Source organism: Pelophylax lessonae, assembly GCF_965119305.1.
Source record: "Pelophylax lessonae genome assembly, chromosome: 12".
In the NCBI taxonomy this organism is placed as follows: Eukaryota; Metazoa; Chordata; class Amphibia; order Anura; family Ranidae; genus Pelophylax; species Pelophylax lessonae.
The window spans coordinates 73,181,698-73,206,025 of NC_138779.1; the positions used below are offsets into that span (position 1 = coordinate 73,181,698).

A 24,328-nucleotide genomic window follows, 5' to 3' on the forward strand; every position below is an offset into this window, starting at 1 on the left:
CCAGGGGAAATCTCTTAGTATATTCTCCCCCTAAACCCCTATGTAGGTCCTAAGGCTGGTTGGTACACCTAAGATCACAATGTATGCTGCCAATAACACATAAGATACTGGTGGGTGGTTGGACCTGTTGGCATCTTTTGAAAGCAAGACTTTAAAAAGAACCAGTCACGACTGAGCTTATGCGGTAATCTAAGTTTTAAAATATAGAAAATGTTCAGGCTTACCTGTTAAAGTTCTAATGTATATTCCCCCCTTATTTAGCTTTGCCTAATTGGTCTGAGTCGGACTCTTTAGCGAAAGTGTCAGCAGGTTCGAGAGCAATTTAAGTATCACAGTTGTTGCCTGTCAGCTGCCTGACTGCACACACACTGCAGAAGAAGGGAAATAGTGTCTGAGGTCAGGCATTAAGAGTCCAGCAACCAGCAGACTTCAGGTGACCTATCACCCACTGATTGTTATAGAAATAACACTCCACATATTTTTATCCTGAGATCTTCCTGTTAAAGGGAAACCAAACTCAACGAAAATGTAAAATATTGCAGTGTCTGTCCTTGACACTTTTTGCAAGGGGCACTTTAAGTGGCTCTAAAGGCAGAAGGTTTTTTTTTTTACCTTAATGCATTCTATGCTTTAAGGTAAAAAACCTTCTGGGTGCAGCTTTCCCCCATCCAGCTCCCCCCCCCCCCTCGCCTTATACTTACAGTATCTCACAAAAGTGATTACACCCCTCACATTTTTGTAAATATTTGATTATATCTTTTCATGTGACAACACTGAAGAAATGACACTTTGCTACAACAGTGAGTGTACAGCTTGTATAACAATGTAAATTTGCTGTTCCCTCAAAATAACTCAACACACAGCCATTAATGTCTAAACCACTGGCAACAAAAGTGACTACACCCCTAAGTTAAAATGTCCAAATTGGGCCAAAGTGTCAATATTTTATGTGGCCACCATTATTTTCCAGCACTGCCTTTACCCTATTGCGCATGGAGTTCACCAGAGCTTCACATGTTGCCACTGGAGTCCTCTTCCACTCCTCCATGATGACATCAGGGAGCTGGTGGATGTTAGAGGCCCTGCACTCCTCCACCTTCCGTTTGAGGATGCCCCACAAATGCTCAAAAAACATGCTTGGCCAGTCCATCACCTTTACCCTCAGCTTCTTTAGCAAGGTAGTGGTCGTCTTGGAGGTGTGTTTGGGGTCGTTATCATGTTGGAATACCGCCCTGCGGCCCAGTCTCCGAAGGGAGGGGATCATGCTCTACTTCACTTTTTCCCTCAATGAACTGTAGCTTTGGGAGTGGAAACTGCAAGCCAGGCCTTGTTGTCCAACATCAGTGCCTGACCTCACAAATGTGCTTGTGGAGGAATGGTCAAACATTCCCTTAGGCACACTGTGGACAACCTTCCCAGAAGAGATGAAGCTGTTATAGCTGCAAAGAGTGTATATATATTTAAAAAAAAACTGTCATTTTCGGTTTCAGTACCAAAATCTATATTTAGTGGACTTCTACAATGTAGCCACCACATCTAAGGACTAGTAATCTGTACTATATTAAATTTTTTACTGGGTTTATATATATATATATATATATATATATATATATGTATATATATATACACACACTTTAAGGTCTGAAGAGGACCTCAAAATATTATTGATATTTGAAGCAGGACCTTTTCACATTTTGCACCAGGACCCTGTGACTTTTTTATGCTTCTGAATCATTGCAATTTAATAAAGAATATACTGCATGCAGCAATACTTTTAAAATACAACATAGAACATGCATAGTTCTATGTGCAAGTACAACATATATAAATATTTGCACAGACATTGTATCTAATGAATATGGCTCCCTCTTCTGTAAGCTTTTATTGCAGCTCTGCTGTGTATGCAAAATCATTTTACATACAATATATATGAGACATAGGCAAGGTAGATTTATTAGGCACTTTTTCTGATGTTATTACAACCGTATATTTTAAATGACAAATGCTTCCCCTTGCTGCAGAGGCTATTGCTGCTCATGCCACCTTTTCATGAGCCAATAAGCTCAGCAGGGAGATCCTGCCAGCCTTTATATCGTACAGGATCACTTCACAACCAGTGTAGATAATAGAATTCTGTTATCCTGTCACATATCTTTGCAACGATATTGTGCTGCCAGGGGGTTCCAAGGAAACCAAAAGTCTGATTTAGGAGAGGTTTTTTGCATCAATATAGTGGATTTCTCTAAAGGGTCTGTCAGCATGCTAAATAAAATTCCCTTTATCAATCAGCTTCAGTGTTATCTGCATGAGCACTAAAGTATCATTATGCAATGCAGTAAATGTCATGCCTGCTTTTATAGCAGAGCTGCTGGTGACATTGACAGATATGCAGATCTAGAGGAAGGAGACCACACATTGAAAGATAACCGACAGTTCTGATTGCGTGAAAATGATTCCATTAGGCTGCTTTCATACTGCTCCGTTGCAAAAATGCAGTAAAAACTCATATGCGTTTTTTTTTTTTTTTTTTGCTGCATTTTTGCCACGTTTCCTGTGCTTTTTGCTCCTATGAAAAAAGGACACTGACTCAAAAAATGCACTAAAACACAACTGCAAGCTTTTTAAGCACTTTCTATTCATTGCAATGTGGAGCTGCGTTTTTGGTGAATTTTTTTCACCGCACCAAGCATGCACTAAAAAAGCAGCATGCAGGACTTTTAAAAATGTCACTGACCGTCACTAACTAGTGTGAAGAGTTTCATAGGATTCCAAAGGATAGGTCATGCATTTTTCTGCTGCTTTTTGTAAGGCAAAAACTGAAGAAAAATTGATCAGTGTGAAAGGGCCCTCAGGGGGTGCAAATGATTGCATCAGGTGGTCAGTGTGAGTACAGCAAGAAATCAGGAAATTTGTATCTGTTTCATCTGATAGCACTGGGGAATTATTATCCTGTAAGCAGTTTATTTTGCATTTCAGAGGGACAGGATTTAACCTTAAGGTTTAACTAAAGGCAAAAAACTTTTTTTTAGATTGGATGGAGTGGAGAGGGATTAGGACACTTGTCAGTTTTTATTGCTGTCTGTGCCCCTGTTAGGGAAATTCTTCCTCTCTATTTGCCTGTTTACCATTATCATTGAAAATGAAAGCAAAAGAAAACCTCAAATTTAAGGTTGTCCCCAGAAAAGTAATAGGGGGGAACTCTTCCAAATAGGACAGTCCCCAAGGAATTCCCTTAATTTGCAGGGATTTCCTCTCACTTCCTGTTTGGCGATGGGACAGGAAGTGAAGGAAAATCTCCAAAATGGAACACCGATGGTGAAAAAAAAAATCTCACAAGGGTTATAACCCTCCCTTACTCTATCCAAAATGAAAAAAAAAAAAAGTTTGCCTATAGTTCTACTTTAGGTTCCAAGTGTTCAATTATCATTCAACCTGATTCAATAAATATTCTTTTTCTTTAAACATTTAAAATTTAAAGACCTTCCTAAGGTCAGACAGAACACGAAACCCACTAATATATGGATTTTTCCTACAACTTACCTGTAAAATACATTTCTTGGAGTACATCATGGGACATGGAGCAGCCATATTCATTACTATCTGGGTTATATGCCACCTATAGGTGAATGGTTGCTGGCAACCAATTAAGACAGGAAGTCTCCCTCTATATAACCCCTCCCATACAGGAAGTACCTCAGTTTTGTAGCAAGCAATAAACATCCATGACAAGAGGGGAGGGACCTCTGTGTCTCATGATGTACTCCAAGAAATGGATTTTACAGGTAAGTTGTAGGAAAAATCCATATTTCTTTATTGTACATCACGGGACACAGAGCAGCCATGTTCATTACTATCTGGGACATCCCAAAGCAATGCACTCTGCCATCAGACCGCAAAAGTTCTACATAGCTGTCCGCAGAGCACTGTGGCCAAATGCAGACTCCTCCTGGGTCCTAACATCCACTTGATAGAATCTAGTGAACGTATGCACCTATTCTTCTAGTAAAATGTGTGTTTACTGGAAAAGTTGGAACCTTCCCTTTTAAACCATACGCCTGGATAAAAACCTGGCAAATCCATTGGTAAAACATTGTAGACTTAGATGCTGCCTGCCCTTTCTAAGGCCCTTCTGGCAGCATGAACAAAAAGTCGGTCTTAGGAATCTGAGCTGACCTCTTCAAATAAATTTTGAATGCATATACTGCATTGAGAGAATATAACAACTTTTCCTCTGCTGTTTGGGGATTTGTAAAGAAGGAAGGCAGTATAATGTCCTGATTTAAATCATAAGCTGACACCACCTTGGGCAAAAAAACCTGGTTGTGGACGTAGAATCACCCTAACTTGATGTAAAAATCAAAAATGGCTCTTTACAAGAAAGAGCCACCAATTATGATACTCTTTTGGTTGAAGTTACTGCAGCCAAAAAGACTAACCTTTTGGTCAAAAGAACCAGAGGAATATGCCGCATTGGCTCAAAAGGCTATTTCTGTAAAACTGCCAGCACCAAATTTAGATCTCAAGAACACAATGGTGGCCTTAATGGCGGAAGCATATGTAGCACCCCTTGAACGAAGGTTCGAACTAAGGATTGCAAAGCAATTGGTGTCTGAAAAAAAAATTATAAGGCTAAAATTTGACCCTTATTAATGCCTAAGGCTAACTTCATATTTACCCCTACTTGCAAAAAGGCTAGAATTCTCCCGATGACATGTTTAAGGGGATGACATTTCCTGGCCTCACACCAGGAAATGTAAAACTTCCAGATCCTGTAATAAATGCCTCTGTTTTTTTAGCATTTATCAGGGTAGAGACTATAGGGCCAGATATACCCTGTTCCTTCAAGATCCAGGCTTCAATAGCCAAGCTGTCAAATTTAAAGACTATAAAGCAGGGTGAAATATTGGACCCTGACAAAGCAGGTGCAGACGTGGTGGAAGAGTCCAAGGGCTTGCCACTGCCAACTTTAGAATTTGTGCGTACCAAAACCTCCTGGGCCACGCTGGAGCCACCAGGATTACTGATTTCTCCTCTACCTAGATCCTGCGTAGAAGACGCGGCAGCAGCTGAACCGGAGGAAAGGCATAGAACAGGGAAAACTCCTCCCAAGGAGTCAACAAGGCATCCACTCCGAATGCGAGTGGATCCCTGGTCCTGGACACAAACTTTTTCAACTTGTTTGTTGAACCTGGATGCCAACAGATCTACATCTGACAGATCAATGCAAAAATCTTGGGGTATAAGGACCATTCCCTCGGAAACATCTGCCGACGACTCAGAAAGTCTGCCTGCCAGTTTTCTATTACCGGAATAAAAACTGCCGACAGGCATGGAAGTCTGGGCATCAAGTACTTTAATGCCCGACAAACTGCTCGGAGTTCCAGGATACTGATGGGAAGGATCCTTTCTACCCAAGACCATTTTCCTTGGACAGTGGCTTCCTTCAGAACTGCTCCCCAGCCAGAGAGACTGGCATCTGTAGTCCCCACCTTCCAAACTACTGGAAGAAACAATTTACTTCTTCCAAATTCCCGGCTATCAACCACCAACTTAGACTTTGAAGTACCCCCGGTACCAGAGACATGCACCAATCTAAGACCTGGATTTTTCTGCTCCAGGCTGACAAAATGTTGTTCTGTAAAGGTCTGGCATGGAATTGAGCAAGGGGAACTGCTTCGAAAGAGGACACCATCTTCCCTAATAACCTCATGCAACAATGTACAGAAGGATACTTTTTCCTTCTTATGGACCGAACCAGATCCTTCAGGTCTACGACCTTTCTTAGCAACAAGAATACCTTTGCCTGTACTGTGTCCACAAGGAAACCCAGATATTCCAGACGCTGGATCGGCTGCAATGCTGACTTTGCTAAGTTCAGAATCCAATCCAGACGTTCTAAGAACTGAACTGTCCGGAACACATTTTGGCTTAGAGCCGAAGCCGATCGATCTATAAGTAACACATCATCTAGATATGCTACCACTGCTATCCCTTGAGACCTTAGAGCAGCCAATACAAGGGCTAGGATCTTTGTAAACACTTGTGGAGCTGTGGCCAGCCTGAAGGGCAGAGCCACAAACTGAAAATTTTGGTTTTCTATTGCAAAGTGTAAAAACCTTTGATGGTCCTGAAAGATAGGCACATGAAGGTATGCATCCTTGATGTCTATGAATGCTAGAAATTCTCCTCCCTGCAAAGAGGCCATGACTAAGCGAATTGACTCCATTCAAAAAGTGCGAATGTTTAGAAACTGGTTCAGAGCTTTGAGATTCAGAATAGGTCTCACATCCCTGTTTGGTTTGGGGACTATGAAAAGGTTTGAGTAAAAACCCTTGAATCTTTTGTCATCCGAAACTTCTGTAATCACTCTTAGAGACCTTAAATGCTCCAGAGCCAGAAAGAGAGCTCTTCTCTTTAGAGGATCTGTAGGTATGTTTGACTTTACAAATCGAGGATGAGGAAACACCGAAATTCTAGTTTGTACCCCTGCGCAATAGTGGAAATAACCCAGTTGTCCTGAATTATTTCCACCCAGACCTTCGAGAACCATAGCAGCCTTCCCCCCACCCGACTGAGTGGCATCCCTTCACAAGGTAAATTTAGATCTAGACTTGGTAGGTTTTTCGGCCCAGGATTTCTTCTGTCCATGACCTGAAGGCCTGGTTCTAGATGCAGATGGCTGAGGCCGTCAAAACTGCCAAACTGCCTGGGATTAGAAGTACTGGAAGTCTGAATGTTGGAAACCTTAAAAGAAGGACATTTGCTTTTCCTTTTAACTGGTAGCAATGCACCCCCCCCCCCAAATCTTTTGGTTATATTTATCCAGATTGTCACCAAATAGGCACTCCCCATGAAAGGGAAAGCCAGACAGCAGTTTTTTACACGGTAATTTTGCAGACCAGCTTTCTAGCCACAGGATTCTGCGCAAATGTACTGACAAAAGAGCACACAGTGATATTTGCTGAATGGAGTCTTTAGGAGCATCTACTGCAAAACGGAGTCTGAGGTAGATATGCCAAATCTACCACAGACTCTCCCTGAGAGGGAACCCGTCCTGGAAACTCGTTTAATACGGTCTTTTAAAGACTGACAAACTCGTATAGCTGCCACTGCCGGTTGTATTGCAGACCCCGCAATGGCAATGCAAGCTTTTAATAAAGATTCCAACTTCTTATCAGCTGGATCCTTAAAAACCTGGGCATTATCTACAGGACAAGTTAAGCTTTTGTTAACAGAAGAAATGGCAGCATCCACAGTAGGTATACTCCATTTTCTTGTGAACGTTTCCTCCATAGGATACAGCAAAGAAAACCTTTTGGGAGGAACAAAAATTCTATCAGGATGATCTCAATCAGCATTAACTATCTGCTCTAAGAGGGGGTGTAAGGGAAACTTAGAGGAGGGCACAATGAGCCTAAAGAGGAAAGACTCTAAGGGAGTCTCTCAGACAACTCTAAGGGAGGTCATTTAAATCCAGACCCTACCATTTCAGTGAGAGACTGAACAAACAATCTCTGGGATTGAGAGGCCCAGAATGACGTCTCAGATCCCCACTCCTTAGAAGTGGAAACCTCAGCTTGACTTTCTACTGGGTCATATACAGCTATTTCATCCACATCATCTGCCCAATCCTGAACTAAAATGGGGGGGGGGGCTCAAGTGAGGGGATCTATCACGTTTTGTCCCTCCTTGCGATGCTGCAATCATGCCAGCAATTTTACCCCCAAAGCTGGCTTACGCCGATGTAAAATTGTCCTTAGTGATGTAGTCTGAGACAGAAGCACTGGATGTGGCTACTATGCCTGACAACCGTAATGGCTGAGATTCGCAAGTCACCTCTGGCCCTTCAGGGGAGGTAAACACAGAGGAAGCACGGCTAGGATCCTGAAGGTGGCACCTTCCAGCTGTGCACCCCCCCCCCACTCCTCTTTCGGGAGGATATTGCTCCAAGCAAGAAAACTTGAGGTAGTAAGTTTAGTGTACTCAAGGCTTGTGCAAAGCTATAAGCTTATCACAGTAACAGAAACTGTCCGTGCCTGTAAACATGCACCCACACTGACTTACGCACCCAGCTGCTGCTGCTTTGCATCCACTCCAGCCTCTCACAGAAGCTTGCACGCTGGGAACACTTCCCTAAAAGTCGCGCTGTTTGCGCTTGTTACTGCCCATGTGCGGCATGCTACGTCCGCATCCACGTGAACGCCGATCGCATCAAGACATGCCCCCTCCTGGCTCCATGTGCACACCTGTGCCTGTAAATAGCAAATATTCGAGCGTGCGATCCTTTGCCACAGGGATGTCACTAAAGGTGCCCCCTGACCTAAAGCCACAGAGGGAACGAATGCGCGGGTGCTTCTGCGCCCAGGTGAAAACCTGCATGCCAAGCATCAGGGGGTGAAAGCAGAATGTAAGCGAACAGGGTATGCTTCGTCACAGCTGATACATCTACTGTCTCAGATGAAGACCTTAACATGGCACTTGGTATCGGCTATCAGAAGGTAACAGCGCAAAAAAAAAAAAAATACGCTTATAACAAGAATCCAATCTTCACCCATCAAGTCGGGTTTCTGTCGCTTGTCGACCTTCAAGGACTGGGTCCCCTTGTTTTTTAGGGGCCACTCCCTTAGACCTGTAGAGCACCCTGCCGAAGCGCCTTTGGGGTTGGTTTTACCAAGGGTCCAGATCCCAGGGTCCAGCGCCTAAGAAGGTTACATTACAGGCAAAACCTTGTTTCTCCTTTACCGAGGCTCAGGTACCATACTTTTAGTGTTTTACTTTTACTGGATCTGATAGCTAATCCCCTTAGATCAGAGATCTTGATTGGGGTTTGTAGCATAATCTTTTTTTCTTCTTCTTTGAAAAAAAACATAAAAATATGGAGAGCTTCTCCAACCGTGACCATAACCTTTAGGACACTGGCGAAAAAACTGAGGTACTTACTGTATGGGTGGAGTTACATAGAGGGGGACTTCCTAACTTAATTGGTTGCCAGTGTCCATTCACCTATAGGTGGCATATAACCCAGATAGTAATGAATATAGCTGCTCTGTGTCCTGTGATGTGCGATTAAAGAAACGTATTAGCCAGAAATGTGTTTTCTGTGTCTGATTTATTTCATTATGGTACTGGGATTCGACTTCCCTGACTCCATGGTTAAAGCTGAAGTGCAGCAGCTCTGTAATCATTAACACATCATTAAATTACTGGGACAGGTAGGAGCAGCCCAAGGGACCAATCAGTTGCGCTGCAGTGAAAGGAGCATGCTAATAGGAGGAGAGAGCACAAGGACAGGAAGACAAGCATGTTAGTCTGCTGCTTCTTCTTTCACTGTCCAGTCAGGTAAAGAAAAGGAAAAGGCCAGGAAGTTTACCATAACAGCAGCAGAAACAAATCGGGTCTCCTGCCATTCAAGAGAGGGCCATGCTCTGTGGCAGCTTTGTGAATCTCGGGACTGGATGCATAGAAACTCAAATCCTTTTCCAGGTAAAACAACTCCCTTATATGTATGTCAGTTGTGTGTTCAGCCAGTTGCCTGGGCTTCAGCTTTAAGCGGTTAGTTGTCCTTTACCAAAAAAAACTGCCTGTTCAGCTAAGGGGCTGTAGAAAAAAAATAAACCGTGCAGGCAAAGTTAAATAATGCCCTTGCTATAGGTGTGGGCCCTTAATGTACCTTACAAAGCCTGTCTGAAAAACTCCCAGCCAACTGAAACCCCCTCACATGTGTTCTCTCTCCCCTGTCAAAGTAGCTCTGAGCTCAGCAATGCTGTGATAGAGGAGTTAGTGGATCACACAAGTGCAGGGTTTTGAGAGCTCACTCCTGTGATGGTGGGAGTAATAATGTCTGGAAGCTTCTTAGAAACGTCCTAGCGACAAGGCAGGACTGGATGATGTCACACCTGGGAGTTTTTTAGCCAGTCTTCATGAAGTACGTAATGGCCTACACTTATTGCAAAGGCATCATTTAACTTTGGTCAAAGCTACACAGTTTGTTTTTATCTACAGGGGCCCCTTACATGAACAGGCAGTTTTTTTTAAAGGTGAACTAACCCTTTAAACTCCATCTACCGATCCCTCTGTCTGATGAAAGTACCCTTTTTGACAACAGAAACAGAGTTGTGCCTGAAGTTACATTTTCAATTTTAGCAGGAAGCTATTCTAACGGTCAGGCAACTCAGCCTCAATAATTTATTATTGAAACAGACCAGCTGCTGCTGCTCTATTAGCTTTTACACGATCTCTGAAGACCCTCCTCCTCAGAGAAGCCTATCCTACCTGCACCTAACACTCTACTCCCTTTTCTCCATCAGCCCATCCCCTACAGTTATTGCCTTTTGTTTTGCTTGACCCTCCCTTCTAGATTGTAAGCTCTAACGAGCAGGGCCTTCTAAGTCCTCCTGTATTGAATTGTATTGTAACTGTATTGTCTTCCCTCATATTGTAAAGCGCTGCGCAAACTGTTGTCGCTATATAAATCCTGTATAATAATAATAATAATAATAAAGTAAATATTCCTTCTGACCGGAAAGTAAAGGAAGGCTTGAGTGTATAAATAATATCAGCCATCAGACAAAACACGTGTGCATATTTCTGAGTGCAAACACTCAATGGCCCTGTCTCCTCTGTCACCAGTTTTAATGGATTAGGCAGACAAACACAAGTAACATATGGTGTGAAACGGAGAGCAGAACCCCGCACTCACAGCACATCTCCAGCTGCAGCAAAATGCCGTGTAGACAAGCTGAATCCTGACAGCCTAAGCAGCCTTAAAAAAAAAAAACTCAAACAGGTTCAGTTCCAAAGATAAGCCAAAAGTCAATATTTCCTTTTTACATATTCTCTCCAGCTGCTCTCCAAGAATATAATAGAGCAACATTCATCTGTTCCCTTCAGGAAAAAATACTAATAGCAATTAACTGAACTGGAGCACGACTTCAACTGCGGTGTGTCAATGGCAAGTGCTGAGCAACCACCTGTAATGAATGGGAGTACATTTTCCCCAAGTGTCTCAGAAGAACTTGAAGTCATCTACAATAGGCCCACTCCTAACAGACAACAAAGGAGCTTTGGAGCTTTTCTTGGGTAATAGAGTGACTGTATTTTACAGTAGTGCTCCACAACATTCCTTATAGTATGTATCCCCTTCAAAAGCCATGGTCTACCTCTGCACCATGACGTAGGTCAGTTCATCAAGTCTCCTATCTCCTGTACTCTTATTACAATTACCTTCACCCCCCCCCCTTACAAAACAATCTATTATATCTGTAATTGATAAATAGCCTAGTACTGCACAGCGCTGATTGGACTTTACTCTGGCAAGACATGAGTCTAAATCCCGCCCCCTCAGCAGGGACCAGACAAATTTTGATGCATGTATGGGCGATGTGGTTGTACAGAAGTCAATCTTTTGATTGGATTCTCACTGCTCAATCAGCACAGCAAGCTACAGACTGCAGCGCTGATCTGTGTATTCTTGACAGTAAAGAAGTCTTCCCCCAGAAGATCAGGGTTCCCCCACCCACCTCAAATTTGTGGATGGGGAAACCTGGTCAGTTTTTTTTTCAAGCTGCTGACTGAACGAAAAAAAAAAAGACTAATGTATGGGCTGCCCTAGAGTCCTTAAAAGAAAGAACAAGAGGCTTTCTACTGAGGTCTTTAGAGTCTGAGATGTAAAGAAGCACCAGGGGAACAGTGGAGATTTTGGAAGTATATTATATAAATCCTCTGCACAGGTAGGGGGATCTTATGAGAATGTGCACAATGCGCAAAGTAACTGAAAGATACTTCTCAATCTCTTTTTTATATATTCTAAAGCTCCAACGTTTTTAAGGAATGTACTAAAGTTAATTAAAGTATTCCTAAAACTGCCCATACACCCATGCCCAGTGGGCCAAACAACATAATCAAACAGATTCCTCCATCCACACTATACTGCATTGATGGACGAATCTCAGCTTATACAAATCTCCCTGCTGGGCTACTGTATTCTGAAGGCCAACAGCAGTATGGGCATGTATATACAGTGCCTTGCGAAAGTATTCGGCCCCCTTAAACTTTTCGACCTTTTGCCACATTTCAGGCTTCAAACATAAAGATTTAAAACTGTAATTTTTTGTGAAGAATCAACAAGTGGGACACAATCATGAAGTGGAACTAAATTAATTGGATATTTCAAACTTTTTTTAACAAATAAAAAACTGAAAAATTGGGCGTGCAAAATTATTCAGCCCCCTTAAGTTAATACTTTGTAGTGCCACCTTTTGCTGTGATTACAGCTGTAAGTCGCTTGGGGTATGTCTCTATCAGTTTTGCACATCGAGAGACTGACATTTCTACCCATTCCTCCTTGCAAAACAGCTCGAGCTCAGTGAGGTTGGATGGAGAGCGTTTGTGAACAGCAGTTTTCAGTTCTTTCCACAGATTCTCGATTGGATTTAGGTCTGGACTTTTACTTGGCCATTCTAACACCTGGATATGTTTATTTGTGAACCATTCCATTGTAGATTTTGCTTTATGTTTTGGATCATTGTCTTGTTGGAAGACAAATCTCCGTCCCAGTCTCAGGTATTTTGCAGACTCCATCAGGTTTTCTTCCAGAATAGTTGATTCTTCACAAAAAAATTACAGTTTTATATCTTTATGTTTGAAGCCTGAAATGTGGCAAAAGGTCGCAAAGTTCAAGGGAATAATTTCGCAAGGCACTGTACGTGTGTATGATCAGCATCGGTCCTTGGCATAGAATATTGTGGCTCTCTCTCACACACACACACACACATACCTTCAACTCTTAGGATAATGTCACACTTGCAACAGATTAGCAATCTTGAAACTTGTGGGAACTTGCCAGTGGCAGGGTTGCTTTAAATGATACAATAGGGCATTGAAACACTAATTTGTTTGCATGTGTTGTTCGCTGGCTGGTTAGGGGAACCATTACTCTCACTGGCAATCTCCTTTTGAAGAGTTTTCACAACATGCAAAGTTTGTTTGCCGCATCTGCCAAAGGTGTTTTCTATAGAAAGCAGAAAAGTGTTTTCCCTGCATTATCTATAGATCTTGATGCTCATACATTTTCCCTTGAGAGAAGTTTGTAAGTGTGACACTAGGCCTATTCCACCCACTGTAGCAACACTGTAGAAACACTCTTCCTGATTCCTTCATAATGTACAACACACTTAAAGCTGAACTCCAGGGAAATATAAAAGGCACATATTAATGTACCCCTGTAATAATATTTGTAATGCAAGCAGTGTTAGTATCTGATTTTGATTTGGACAGCCATTTGTCATCTCCTTTAAAGCAGAGCTCAGTGAGAGAGAGGAAGAAGAAGCACAAGGAGCCAGTCAGGTGTGTTGCAATGCTCGTGTGCTGACAAGACATATAGAGGAGATAGAATCACAGAGAGATGAGCTTATTATTCTACTGCTTCGCCTTAATGGACCAGTCACAGGCTAAGGGAGAGGAAGGATTTGTAACTTTATTGCAGCACAGAAACAACAGTTCTCCTCCCCTGCAAGACGGAGCTGTGATATGTGGTTGTGTAAATCTCATAACTGAGAAATCAATACTAATTATGTAGCAGGTAAAACAGCTACCTTATACTGTATGCACTGTATATGTTCAGTAAGTGGTTTGCCTGGATTTCAGCTTTAAAAACATCATGTAGATTCCTGATAACCAATGAAGTACCCACAGGCTCCTCACTCCTGGGCTGAGTCCATCACTTGTTGGTCACCTGTGGACTTTGCAAAGCTGCAGCAGGATTCCAGCCGGCGAAATGCTTTCTGCATTTCAGCACCTAGCAGTAAAGTAAAAGCAGTACTGACAAACTAAGTGATCCCTGCCTGACAGTACACGTATAGTTCTGGCCTCATTGGGGAGAGAGTTTGATCAGGTAAGTTGGAAGAATTCCAGGTATAGATATTTGTACATAATTACACTGGTTCAGCTTGGACCAATGTTAAGTATTCATATACTGCACATCTGGAAGCTGGAAATCTACATTGATCTACACTAGTAGGTTGGGTCCTGTGCTGAGCAGCTGACTTGCTGTATTGTAAAAACGGGAGGTCAGTCACTTAGCACAGGCGCCATTCAGAGATCGATTTACATTTTCTCATTGAATACAAAGCATTCTCTGATAGAACAATGTGGAGAGGCGGGGTGGTGATGTCATTCTCTGATTGGCACCCATGCCCAGTGGGCAGCCTCCTGTGTACAGAATGTAGCAGAGCAGGCACTTGGAACAGGATTCGGAAGCTAGTAGGGATCGCTGTAGTAATGGTGTCTACCGCAGTGATTGCCAGCTTCCAGGTGGATCCCACAGGCATGGTATATATGCAAAGTTACCTTGGTCCAAACTGGACCAGTGTCACTATGTAGAAATATCTATACCTGGAATTCTTCTTTAACATTAAAGATATGTAATATCTTATATCTGCATCTAAAATATCCATATCTGCATGTGTGTGTGTGTGTGTGTGGGGGGGGGGGGGGTAAAAACTGCTGATGATAACCAATGTGATCCCTGACAACCAAATTGACTAAAGAATACTGTCCCTGACCAGTAATGTGTGTGTGTGAGGGGCTGTTGAGGTAAAAGAAGACTGCAATGACCTTAGCAACAGACTTCAAAAGAATCCCATAGGTGAGACAATGCACCAATATCTACCCAACATATTCTTCAGATGCATTGCAACTTACAATTACTCTAAGTATTCTGATTATTGAAACATTCCACAAAATGCAAGCCTCTGTATGCCCTCTTTATACATGCCACTAACATTAGCCCAAATAAACTGGGACTAAAAAGACCGAATCAGCAGAGAGCAAGCAATAGAAATAGCCTTTCCAAAACATGCCTAAAAATAATTTCAGGTGGGAAGAAAATGTACAAGAGATGCTTACTGTAGTTGTTTTTAGAATATGATTGCTTTGGCAACATATGTGCTTCCTGTGCTTGCTTTAATGTTGTTTTTGAATTTGAAAGAAACAGCTAGTCACAAACAAGAACGTACATTAGCATTTAGTAAAGGAGTGACAGGAGAGAGATGCACAAAAACACAGGTGGTGGAGTTATATGGTGGCTAATTTAATGTGTTACGCTGATTTGGCAGTACTGGATCCATAGTGTGCATGAGTTTTGCTAAAGCTGTAATGAATGACAACGGCTACCGATGCATGAGATCTCAACCAACGAATGGGACCTGTTCAACCTGTTTACGTTTGGGCAAAAGAGAAGATGGCTAAGCCTAGTGGTTCTTTTAGTCCATAGAGGAAAAAATTGCAAGCCCGGCAGGTCAAGATACCTGATCAAAATATTCAAGGAGTATTTACAAGGCTATCATATTATAGCTTAGATTTATTTTTTTACTTATATGTTTGGTAAAGGAGCAGCCCCCAAAAAGTTACATTTTAGTTATAGGTGGATCCTGAGGAGTCTTATAGAAAAAATTCAAACAGCGATACTTCATTTAATAATTTCCAGCTCTGCTTCTGTCCATCTGTTATTGGATGTTTTGGAGTTTTAGGTTGTTACTTTCCCCATAACATAAAATAATAAATCCAACAGGGGTAGCAGGAGCCCCTTATAATGGCCACAGCAGGCGAGCAGACCCTAGTAATTAAGTGCACATATTCCAAATAGAGTTCCCAGGAGATACATAAATCTTCTAGGTTAACTGTTCAGCATCTACCAGGAACATAACTATCAATTTTAGGTTTATTGTCCATTTAAAATGATTATTTAATTTATTAGATTCTTTCTCCACAGACAGATTTCTACTTTGTAAATTGAACTACAATCAAAATGTGATCAAATCTGACAGTTTGAGGACACACAATTGTGCAATGCGCTTCATTTGAACAAGAAATCCCCACCAATCTCTTCCTTTTCTCATCTATAGATGCTCCACCACATCCAGCACTGTAGGCTGTAAATGCATGACTAATTGCAGCATCCTTCTTTGAAGTATATATTTTGATACCATTGTTATGACCTATTGTGTTAAAGAAGTGACTGAACAATGCATAGATGGGGAGTCAAATTGTATCCTGTAAGGGACTTCAATTCAAAACTATTTTGGGCAGGTTTTGATCTACTGTCAGGTCTTTACAACTGTCTTCCAGTAGAAATCTTCTTTCAGTTGTCACAGCCAGACCAACACCAGAGGAGAAATGATTGCTAACATGAACAGCAGTAAAATCTAGATTTTGGGGGAAAAAAAAACCTAGATTGGGTAGGGGGGATGCGGTTGGGGATTCAAAACCCATTCCATCAAAGATAAAAAAACGTGGGTGGTGTTTTATTTAAAAGATTTTTCCACCAGTGACCCATATATATATAAAGCAGTTATATTGTGAAAGGATAATAAACTATGACTATGATAGAACATTTAGATACAATAAAGATTTAGTAAAGAGAAACCCAAGGTTTTGGAAAGTGTTATGAATGTGGGTTAGTATTTGTAGGGATCATAATATTTCCAAGTCATGCTCACTTCACCCTTCCGTTTGTAAACTCACAGCCAGCTTATAAAGGATTTTGAATCAAAGGCTTTCCTAGAAAAAGTGGATAAAATTTTACTATTTTATTGTAAATCAATAAAGGGTAAACAAAAGGCCACGTGCCTTGCACCCACCATGCTGCTGATAGCTGAAGAGCACAGACTGGCTATCCCCTCTCTACAGACATGCATGCTGATCGGTTTATTCGAAAGCAACGGAACATGGGATCATTTCTGACAGCTTAGCCACTTCTCAGTAATACAGCGCAGCGTGTTTGCTTGATGTAGACTTAAGATTTATAGGAGAAGGTTTTAAAAGGCTTTTGCAATGCACCAATACATAAACAGGCAACAAGCACAAAACGAGTGTCAGCACAAACAAGTGGATTAAGGAAGAAGCTGAGAGGCTGGTGGAAGCCCAAGCTGTACCAGTCCAGAAGCCTGGATGCAAGCTCAGAAAAGCACTAGGATTTTCATCCACACTAATTAATGAGAGCAAGCTGTGAATGGGAAGGAGGTGGGGAAAGGCATGACTATCTGGAGGGAAATGTGTGGGTTGAACAGCAGACCTCAGACTGAAGACCTTACAGACAGACAGAATGAAGCAACCAAGGAGGGGTCATCCATCCTTACGCCACAGAGAGCCACTGCTGAAAAGAAAGACACAAAATACAGGGAAAGGAGAGCAAAACGGAGAGAATAATATTGTAGTTTGAGCAACAATTTAGGTATTTTTAGGGGAGCATCCCAAACAATATCCCATTTTTATAAAAGCTATTGAGCAACCTGACATTGCCACTGGTGTAAGAGTTGCAGGTTCTCCTTTGGCAGAATTTTTAGAGTTGTGGCAGCTGAAAAACGTGTATATCCATTGCAGCGAAGGAGAAAAAGGGGTGAGTCCTCATTAGCAAAAGTGGCACCATTTTGATTTATTTTTCTGTAAGGAAAGGTCATGCCCTTGGTTTTTCCAAACCTTAAAGTGGTCACGGGCAGAAAATGTACCAACTGTACACCTTCTCTATGAGGGAGAGACAGAGAAGAAAGCAAGACATTAGGAAGAAAAGGGAGAAGATACATATATCAGTACTTATTTTGGGGTTGCAAAGAGAGAAGAGCTGAGAACATATTGACATAAGTGGAACAATGTAAAATCTTGGTGGAGATGGAGATATGGAAAGGGGAGTACATGAATAAGCAATGGAAATGGAAACCACCCCCGCCCTTCATACTAAGGCCTCCTTACCCAAAGTGATTTTTTTAAATCCTTCATTATTTTATAAAGCACCCAGAAACCAGTGTAGTACAAATACCTACATTTCTTTAAAAAATTAGCTGTCAGGATTTTATAGGAGACAATATTTACTTACCGCATGGACCCTTGTGTTTCATTGGTATGGCTGTTTTCTGGATGCACTCAGCTCTCTGCCTCTCACAGTCGTTGGCATAAGTTCGGCTGTCCCGGCCGCAGACAGGCTTGTAGGAGCCGTCACAAGTGATGCGGTCACAAGAACAGCGGATGATTCCTCGACGGTTAAGGCACACAGCATTGTGCTTACATTCATCCTTACATTTGTCTATGAAAGAAAAATAAAAGGAGTCATTTTAAGTAGAGTCTACAAGGCAGTTAACCCTTTAGCTTAACAATGCCCATGTAAACACCTGTACAGGGTTACAAGTCTATAACTGATAAAAGACTGATAGGTTACAACAAAAGTAAGGTTTTCGATCACATTGGTGCGGCTGAGTTGTGTGTGTATGGCAGCCTGTGCATTTCCATGGGCTGCCCTACCCACAGAAACTTGGAGTTTTGAGTGCACCAGTCTGTGGGTCGGGAACACGTGTGATTTTGTGCATGTTTTCAACCCTCACTAATTTGAACTTAGCCTTAAGCTGGTTACCACTGAGCAACTTTTGGCTTATTCATCAAGAACTGGCCAAAGCTAGATCAGTCGGTGACCTTGGCAGCTAAGCTCTGTTCAACAAAAGTCAACTGTTGGGAGTCTGCCGGCTAATTTCCACCCGTACAGCGGTTACATGTAGTACATGCGGTCAGATGCAGCTGCTGTTCGGGTATTGTGACAGCTGCTTAGTGTGGATGGATGAATCTGTAGTACTCAGCCTGTGGGCTAAAGGAAAGAAATCTAAACAGTGATTTTTTTTTTTTTTTTTTTTACCAGAGCTCACAGTAGAGGTCAATTTACACTTTTCATTCCTTGTTCTTTTACATCTTTAAAGTGGTTCTAAAGGTAAAAGGTTTTTTAACCTAATCCGTTTATGCCTAAGGTTGAATTTTTTCGCATAAAATTCATGTAACCTAGAGCAGTAGAATTAAAATAACTCCCACATCACTACTGTTCCAATATTGGAATAAGAAGCAATAATGGGTTAATGCTTCTCGCTGCTGTCAATCAAAGTCAGTCAGTTAATTAGGAGAGAGAGAGGGGGCAGGGCCGAGCAGCAGCTCTGTGTCTGAATAGGCAGCTCGGCTCGGGTGCCCCCATAGCAAGCTTCTTGCTGTGGGGGCATTCGGCAGGAGGGAGAGGCCAGGAGCACCAAAGAGGGACCTGATAGGAGGAGAATCGAGGCTGCTCTGTGCAATACCACTGCACAGAGCAGGTAAGTATAACATGTTTGTTATTTAAATTAAAAAAAAAGACTTTAGTATCACTTTAAGTTAAACTGACCCTGTCAAAAGAGAAGTACCACAGCTGCCATTGCTGGAATCCTCCTAAATATGCTTGCTGCCTGGCTGCATTGGTGTTTTTATACTTTTTTAAGTCACTAACCCAGAAGATGCATGTAGTTAATAAGTATTAGAAAAGTGTCAGGCTTCCTTATCTCTATATTTATTCTGGGTCGGAAACTCAGAAAGAATGGTGAAGAGACAGTCTTTATGATCCTCTCATGACATGTTTTGAAAGCAGAGGGACTTGGGCACTAGAGGGTTGCCTTGCTATGATAACAGCTGTTCTTTTGACATGGTAGTCCAGATAGCCCTGACAACTGATTATTTAGAACCCCTTCACAACAGCAACACTGTGCAGTGTTGCCTAGTTCAATTGAAATGCAAGGTCGGGCAATATACCATTGCTTTCAACGGTGCTAATTTACACCAATACTAAAAATATGTCCAATGTTAAATAAATTAATGTAAAAATACTTAGCACTGGGCACATTTTAAGTATTTATTAATGTATTTACATTTTAAATATCAGTAAAGGGTTATCCAGGGGGATAATTGAGCACAGCTGCTATGTTTGTGCTTTGTATAGCTTTTTTTCGATTAACTTACACCAATGCCCTACTTTGGTGTGTACTAAGATAAAAGCAAAAATCAAAGTAGAACTGCAGCATGCTGGAAAGGGGTCCTGACGAAAAAAAAAATGTATGTCAATGCACGTGTGTCATGGGTCAAACCCTTGGTAAGCCTGATCTCTACGAACTACCTTTGAAACAACATAAACATCTAGCACCTGCCTGCACTATTCATATCATCTATGTAAAGCCATCAATATGGCTGGCCAAAGAGTCTAGGACCTTCAAACTGTGGGCGTCTGGCAAACTAAAGGTGCTATAGACATGAGGATAGCTGACAGCTAACATTAATGGTATGCCCCAGACTACGAGGACCAGCTGATGTCAGGTGGAGGGGGAGGACATTTAATCAGGAAGATGAAAAAACCTTCTCTGATCACTACAGTTTCCCCCATTGTAATAAGTGACACAGGCAGCATCTATCTCCAGCACTTATGAAATGTTTAATCCATAGACATAAAGAGGACCTAGCAAAGAGTTCTTGTTCATAGCCCTGATTCCCTATCCGTGTGCATGTATGCACCTCCACCCACCCAAGTCGGTTGAGATCTCCTTATGCAGAACTCCTTAATGGTTGGGGAGTAAACTTGTGAGAATGTCAGAGATACAGCTTATAGGGAGCCTCAGCCCTCAACTTTCTTCAAAGTCGAGATTTGCATTTAAAAAGCAGCGACAGCAGCAACCTAACAGCTAACACAGCATTTACTGAAAACGTAATTGAATATATATTGGAAGATGAGATGTACTTTATAGCTTCACTGACGTGTTTCTTGACAGGTTCACCTATACATTTCTGAGCTTTTAACAGTTGCACAAACACGCGGTTTTCTGACTCAAGTTGTTTTAATAAAAGTGGTATTGCAGTGGTTTTGGATGCATTACATATCTATGCTTTGTCGTAGTTGGTTTAAAATTTGGACGGTTTAGCAGGGATCAGCCAAACTTTGCTCCATGTGTACCCATGCTTGTACGGTAGGAGTCAACTTTTCTTGACTGGGCTTGTTGGAAAAAAATGTTGATCAGCCAGCTGCAGCCACCGATCAGTGTATTCTGGTAGCGGAATGTCACGCTGTCAGAATACATATTAGTGGATTCTGGCAGTGGAATGTCACACTGTCAGAATACAATGTCCCAACAGGGAAGATTCCTTCAACCACACAAGTGACACAAACATACACACACAATCAGAATTATATACAGTATTTCTATTTATTTTTTTGTTCAGCCTAATTTATGGCCAACTTAAGTGAAGTCTTCTGACTGATTTTTTTTTTTTTTTTTTTTTTTTGGGGGGGGGGGGCGCATTTTATTCACTACTGATGTACAGAATGCCTTCAGACTGACTTACAGCAACAATGAGACATTTCAAACTTTTTGTCAGTTTTAGAAAAATTACAGCAGCTGTAGATAAAAAAGTGAAAGTTCATTTTTAAAAACCCTAAAGGTGGATTCCAGGCATCACCCAATTTTACCCCAAACATCATTGTTTTGCTGAGAAAGAAATCAATGTAATCTCCAGGACTGAGCTATCAGTTTGACAGGTCAGATTCTGCTCTTCAATCATTTATGAATAAAGGGGGCTTTTTTTTCCATGATATAAATAAAAAAAAAAATAAAGGGAACAAATATTGTTATTGCTAAGTTAACTGTTATTGATAACACATTAGCTTTATTAACTTCTTCATTCCTTTAGCATTTTTAGAATTTTTTTTAGCATTTGTAATTAAGTTTTTCTAAATTTGTGTTTGCAGCACCAAATTAAAGAGATGTTTTGACTAGTAATATTCTAGTTTTAAAAGGACCAAGTCGCAAAATATTAAAGTTATTAGTTAACCCTTATTTCATCTTTTAACCCTACAGTCTGTAGGTAAAAATGATAGTTGACCCTTATTGTGTTAGTTTTTGTAGCATTGAATTAAAGCAAATTAGGGGGGGGTGATGCACTTTGGCATTCTCATCTTGGGTGCCGCTTGTCCTCAAATGAAGGAGGAAAGAGATACAGTGAAACAGGGATAGATGGAGTAGTTTTACAGAGGGAAGACCCAGGAAACAATGTTAGCAGGATATCAGTGCGGTAAAGTTTCCAGACAAAAAAATTTCTGTAGGTGTACTGCATTTTTTTTTTTTATTATTATTATGTTCAGACATATACGTTATGTTAATATATGGTTTATGCAGCAATTATATTACATTCATTTTTAAGCAAAAGTAACAATAGTGAACTGTTCCTTAATTATGCAAAAGGGGGCAGTGATAGGCTGTTTTTTTTTTTTTTACAGAAGTTGAGATTTATATATGACTTTAGATTCCAGTGTATCTCGACCGCCTGAGTTTTTACATGCAAGTTTCACTGAAAGTAACATTTGTCATATTCTCAGATCAAATTGGGGTGTGCTAGGTTCACTTTAAATGAAGCTGACATTTCTCCCTCTCATAATACTAGTTGTTCAGCTGTCATGCTGATCCTCTTACTTTAATACTAAAGTCTCTGACTGCAAACAAGTTTGTAGATCAGGATGGATGAGGTTTGTCTAATATTTTAGTTCTGTATACTTGCACATCCACAGTGCTGATCAGAATAGGTCAGCAACAAAGCCAAGCAAGTTATTTTCAGGAAGTAGCTGGTAAAGACATGCCCGAAGCTTGAAGGAAATGATAAGCATAGGGCATATATGACAGGGTGGAAGGAAAACCAGGCAGTAGGGGGTTATAGGGGGTTAAATTAGTTGTTGGGATGTGAGAGGTCAGGACTCTTACCTTATTGGCAGAGCAAACGAGGTGATGGGGAGGAGCAGGAGAGAGAGTAGTTGGAGGGGAGGAGTGAAGGGGCTTCATTTGCAGACTGGAGATCATAGGAGAAATATCCCTCCCACCCGCGCTGGTGATGCCGTTTTCTGTCGCTCTGCTAAGTAGGTTGGATGTTGGTGGTTGGGGTCCTTGACGAGGGTCCAAAACATGCTGTCGAACGATAAAATGGTGGGACCCATCTCAGGTATGGAGTCCTATGGTTGGTCTGGTTCAGTCTAGACCGACTGGGTAGTGTAAGGTGGTAGGGGTCTGTGGTCAGTTAGGATAGTCCTCGAGGCCGTGTTTTGGCGGCAGGAGACAGAACCTAACTTAATAGTACCACAGACTCCAAAGTTGTGGGAGATGGTATCATCAAGGATCTGCAACCATTCTTTGATCTGGATCGGTTTGACTGTTTTATGTTTTTCTGTTATTTATGGTTTTGTTTAATAAAAGGCCGAACGCCTTTTATTAATCCAAATGCTGAGTTAGTGTTGTCATTCAAAAGTAAAGGGGGTGGTGTTGGGTACTGATCCAGGTAATTTGGTTAAACAGGTAAGATCTGAACTACCCTAGTCATGATGAACTTGTATATCATTATTGCAGGTTTGCTTTAAATTCTAAAACGTATACATACAGTTGTGCTCATAAGTTTACATACCCTGGCAGAATTTAGGATTTCTTGGCCATTTTTCAGAGAATATGAATGATAACACAAAAAACTTTTCTTTTACTAATGGTTAGTGTTTGGCTGAAGCCATTTATTATCATTCAACTGTGTTTACGCTTTTTAAATCCTAATTACTGTGTATTGCCACCTTTAACATCAATGACAACTGGAAGTCTTTTGTGGTATTTGTGGATGAGGCTCTTTATCTTCTCAGATGGTAAAGCTGCCCATTTTTCCTGGCAAAAAGCCTCCAGTTCCTGTAAATGCTTGGGCTGTCTTGCATGAACTGCACGTTTGGGATCTCCCCAGAGTGGCTCAATGATATTGAGGTCAGGAGACTGAGATGGCCACTCCAGAACCTTTACTTTATTCTGCTGTAGCCAATGACAGGTCGACTTGGCTTTGTGTTTTGGATCATTGTCATGTTGGAATGTCCAAGTATGTCCCATGCGCAGCTTTCCGGGCTGATGAATGCAAATTTTCCACCAGTATATTTTGATAACATACTGCATTCATCTTGCCATCAATTCTGACCACATTTCCTGTGCCTTTGTAGCTCACACATCCCCAAAACATCAGCGATCCACCTCCGTGTTTCACAGTAGGAATGGTGTACCTTTCATCATAGGCCTTGTTGACTCCTCTCCAAATGTAGCGTTTATGGTTGTGGCCAAAAAGCTAAATTTTGGTCTCCTCACTCCAAATGACTTTGTGCCAGAAGGTTTGAGGCTTGTCTCTGTGCTGTTTGGCGTATTGTAAGTGGGATACTTTGTGGCATTTGCATAGTAATGGCTTTCTTCTGGCGACTCGACCATGCAGCCCATCTTTCTTCAAGTGTCTCCTTATTGTGCATCTTGAAACAGCCACGCCACATGTTTTTAGAATCCTGTATTTCACCTGAAGTTATTTGTGGGGTTTTCTTTGTATCACCGACAATTTTCCTGGCACTTGTGGCTGAAATTTTAGTTGGTCTACCTGACCGTGGTTTGGTTTTTCAACAGAACCCCTCATTTTCCACTTCTTGGTTAAAGTTCAAACGCTGCTGATTGGCATT

The 24,328-nt window shown here is 41.5% G+C and overlaps 1 protein-coding gene across 11 annotated transcripts in view; it reads right to left on the reverse strand.

The window, feature by feature from the left end:
* AGRN (agrin) overlaps window positions 1–24,328 on the reverse strand; it is a 704,390-nt gene that overhangs the window by 198,356 nt on the left and 481,706 nt on the right. For all 11 annotated transcript variants that reach the window (XM_082274335.1, XM_082274327.1, XM_082274332.1 and 8 more), the window contains one exon: window positions 17,870–18,076. In XM_082274335.1, the coding sequence (XP_082130461.1) occupies window positions 17,870–18,076 (207 nt within the window). The remainder of the gene's footprint in view (window positions 1–17,869; window positions 18,077–24,328) is intronic.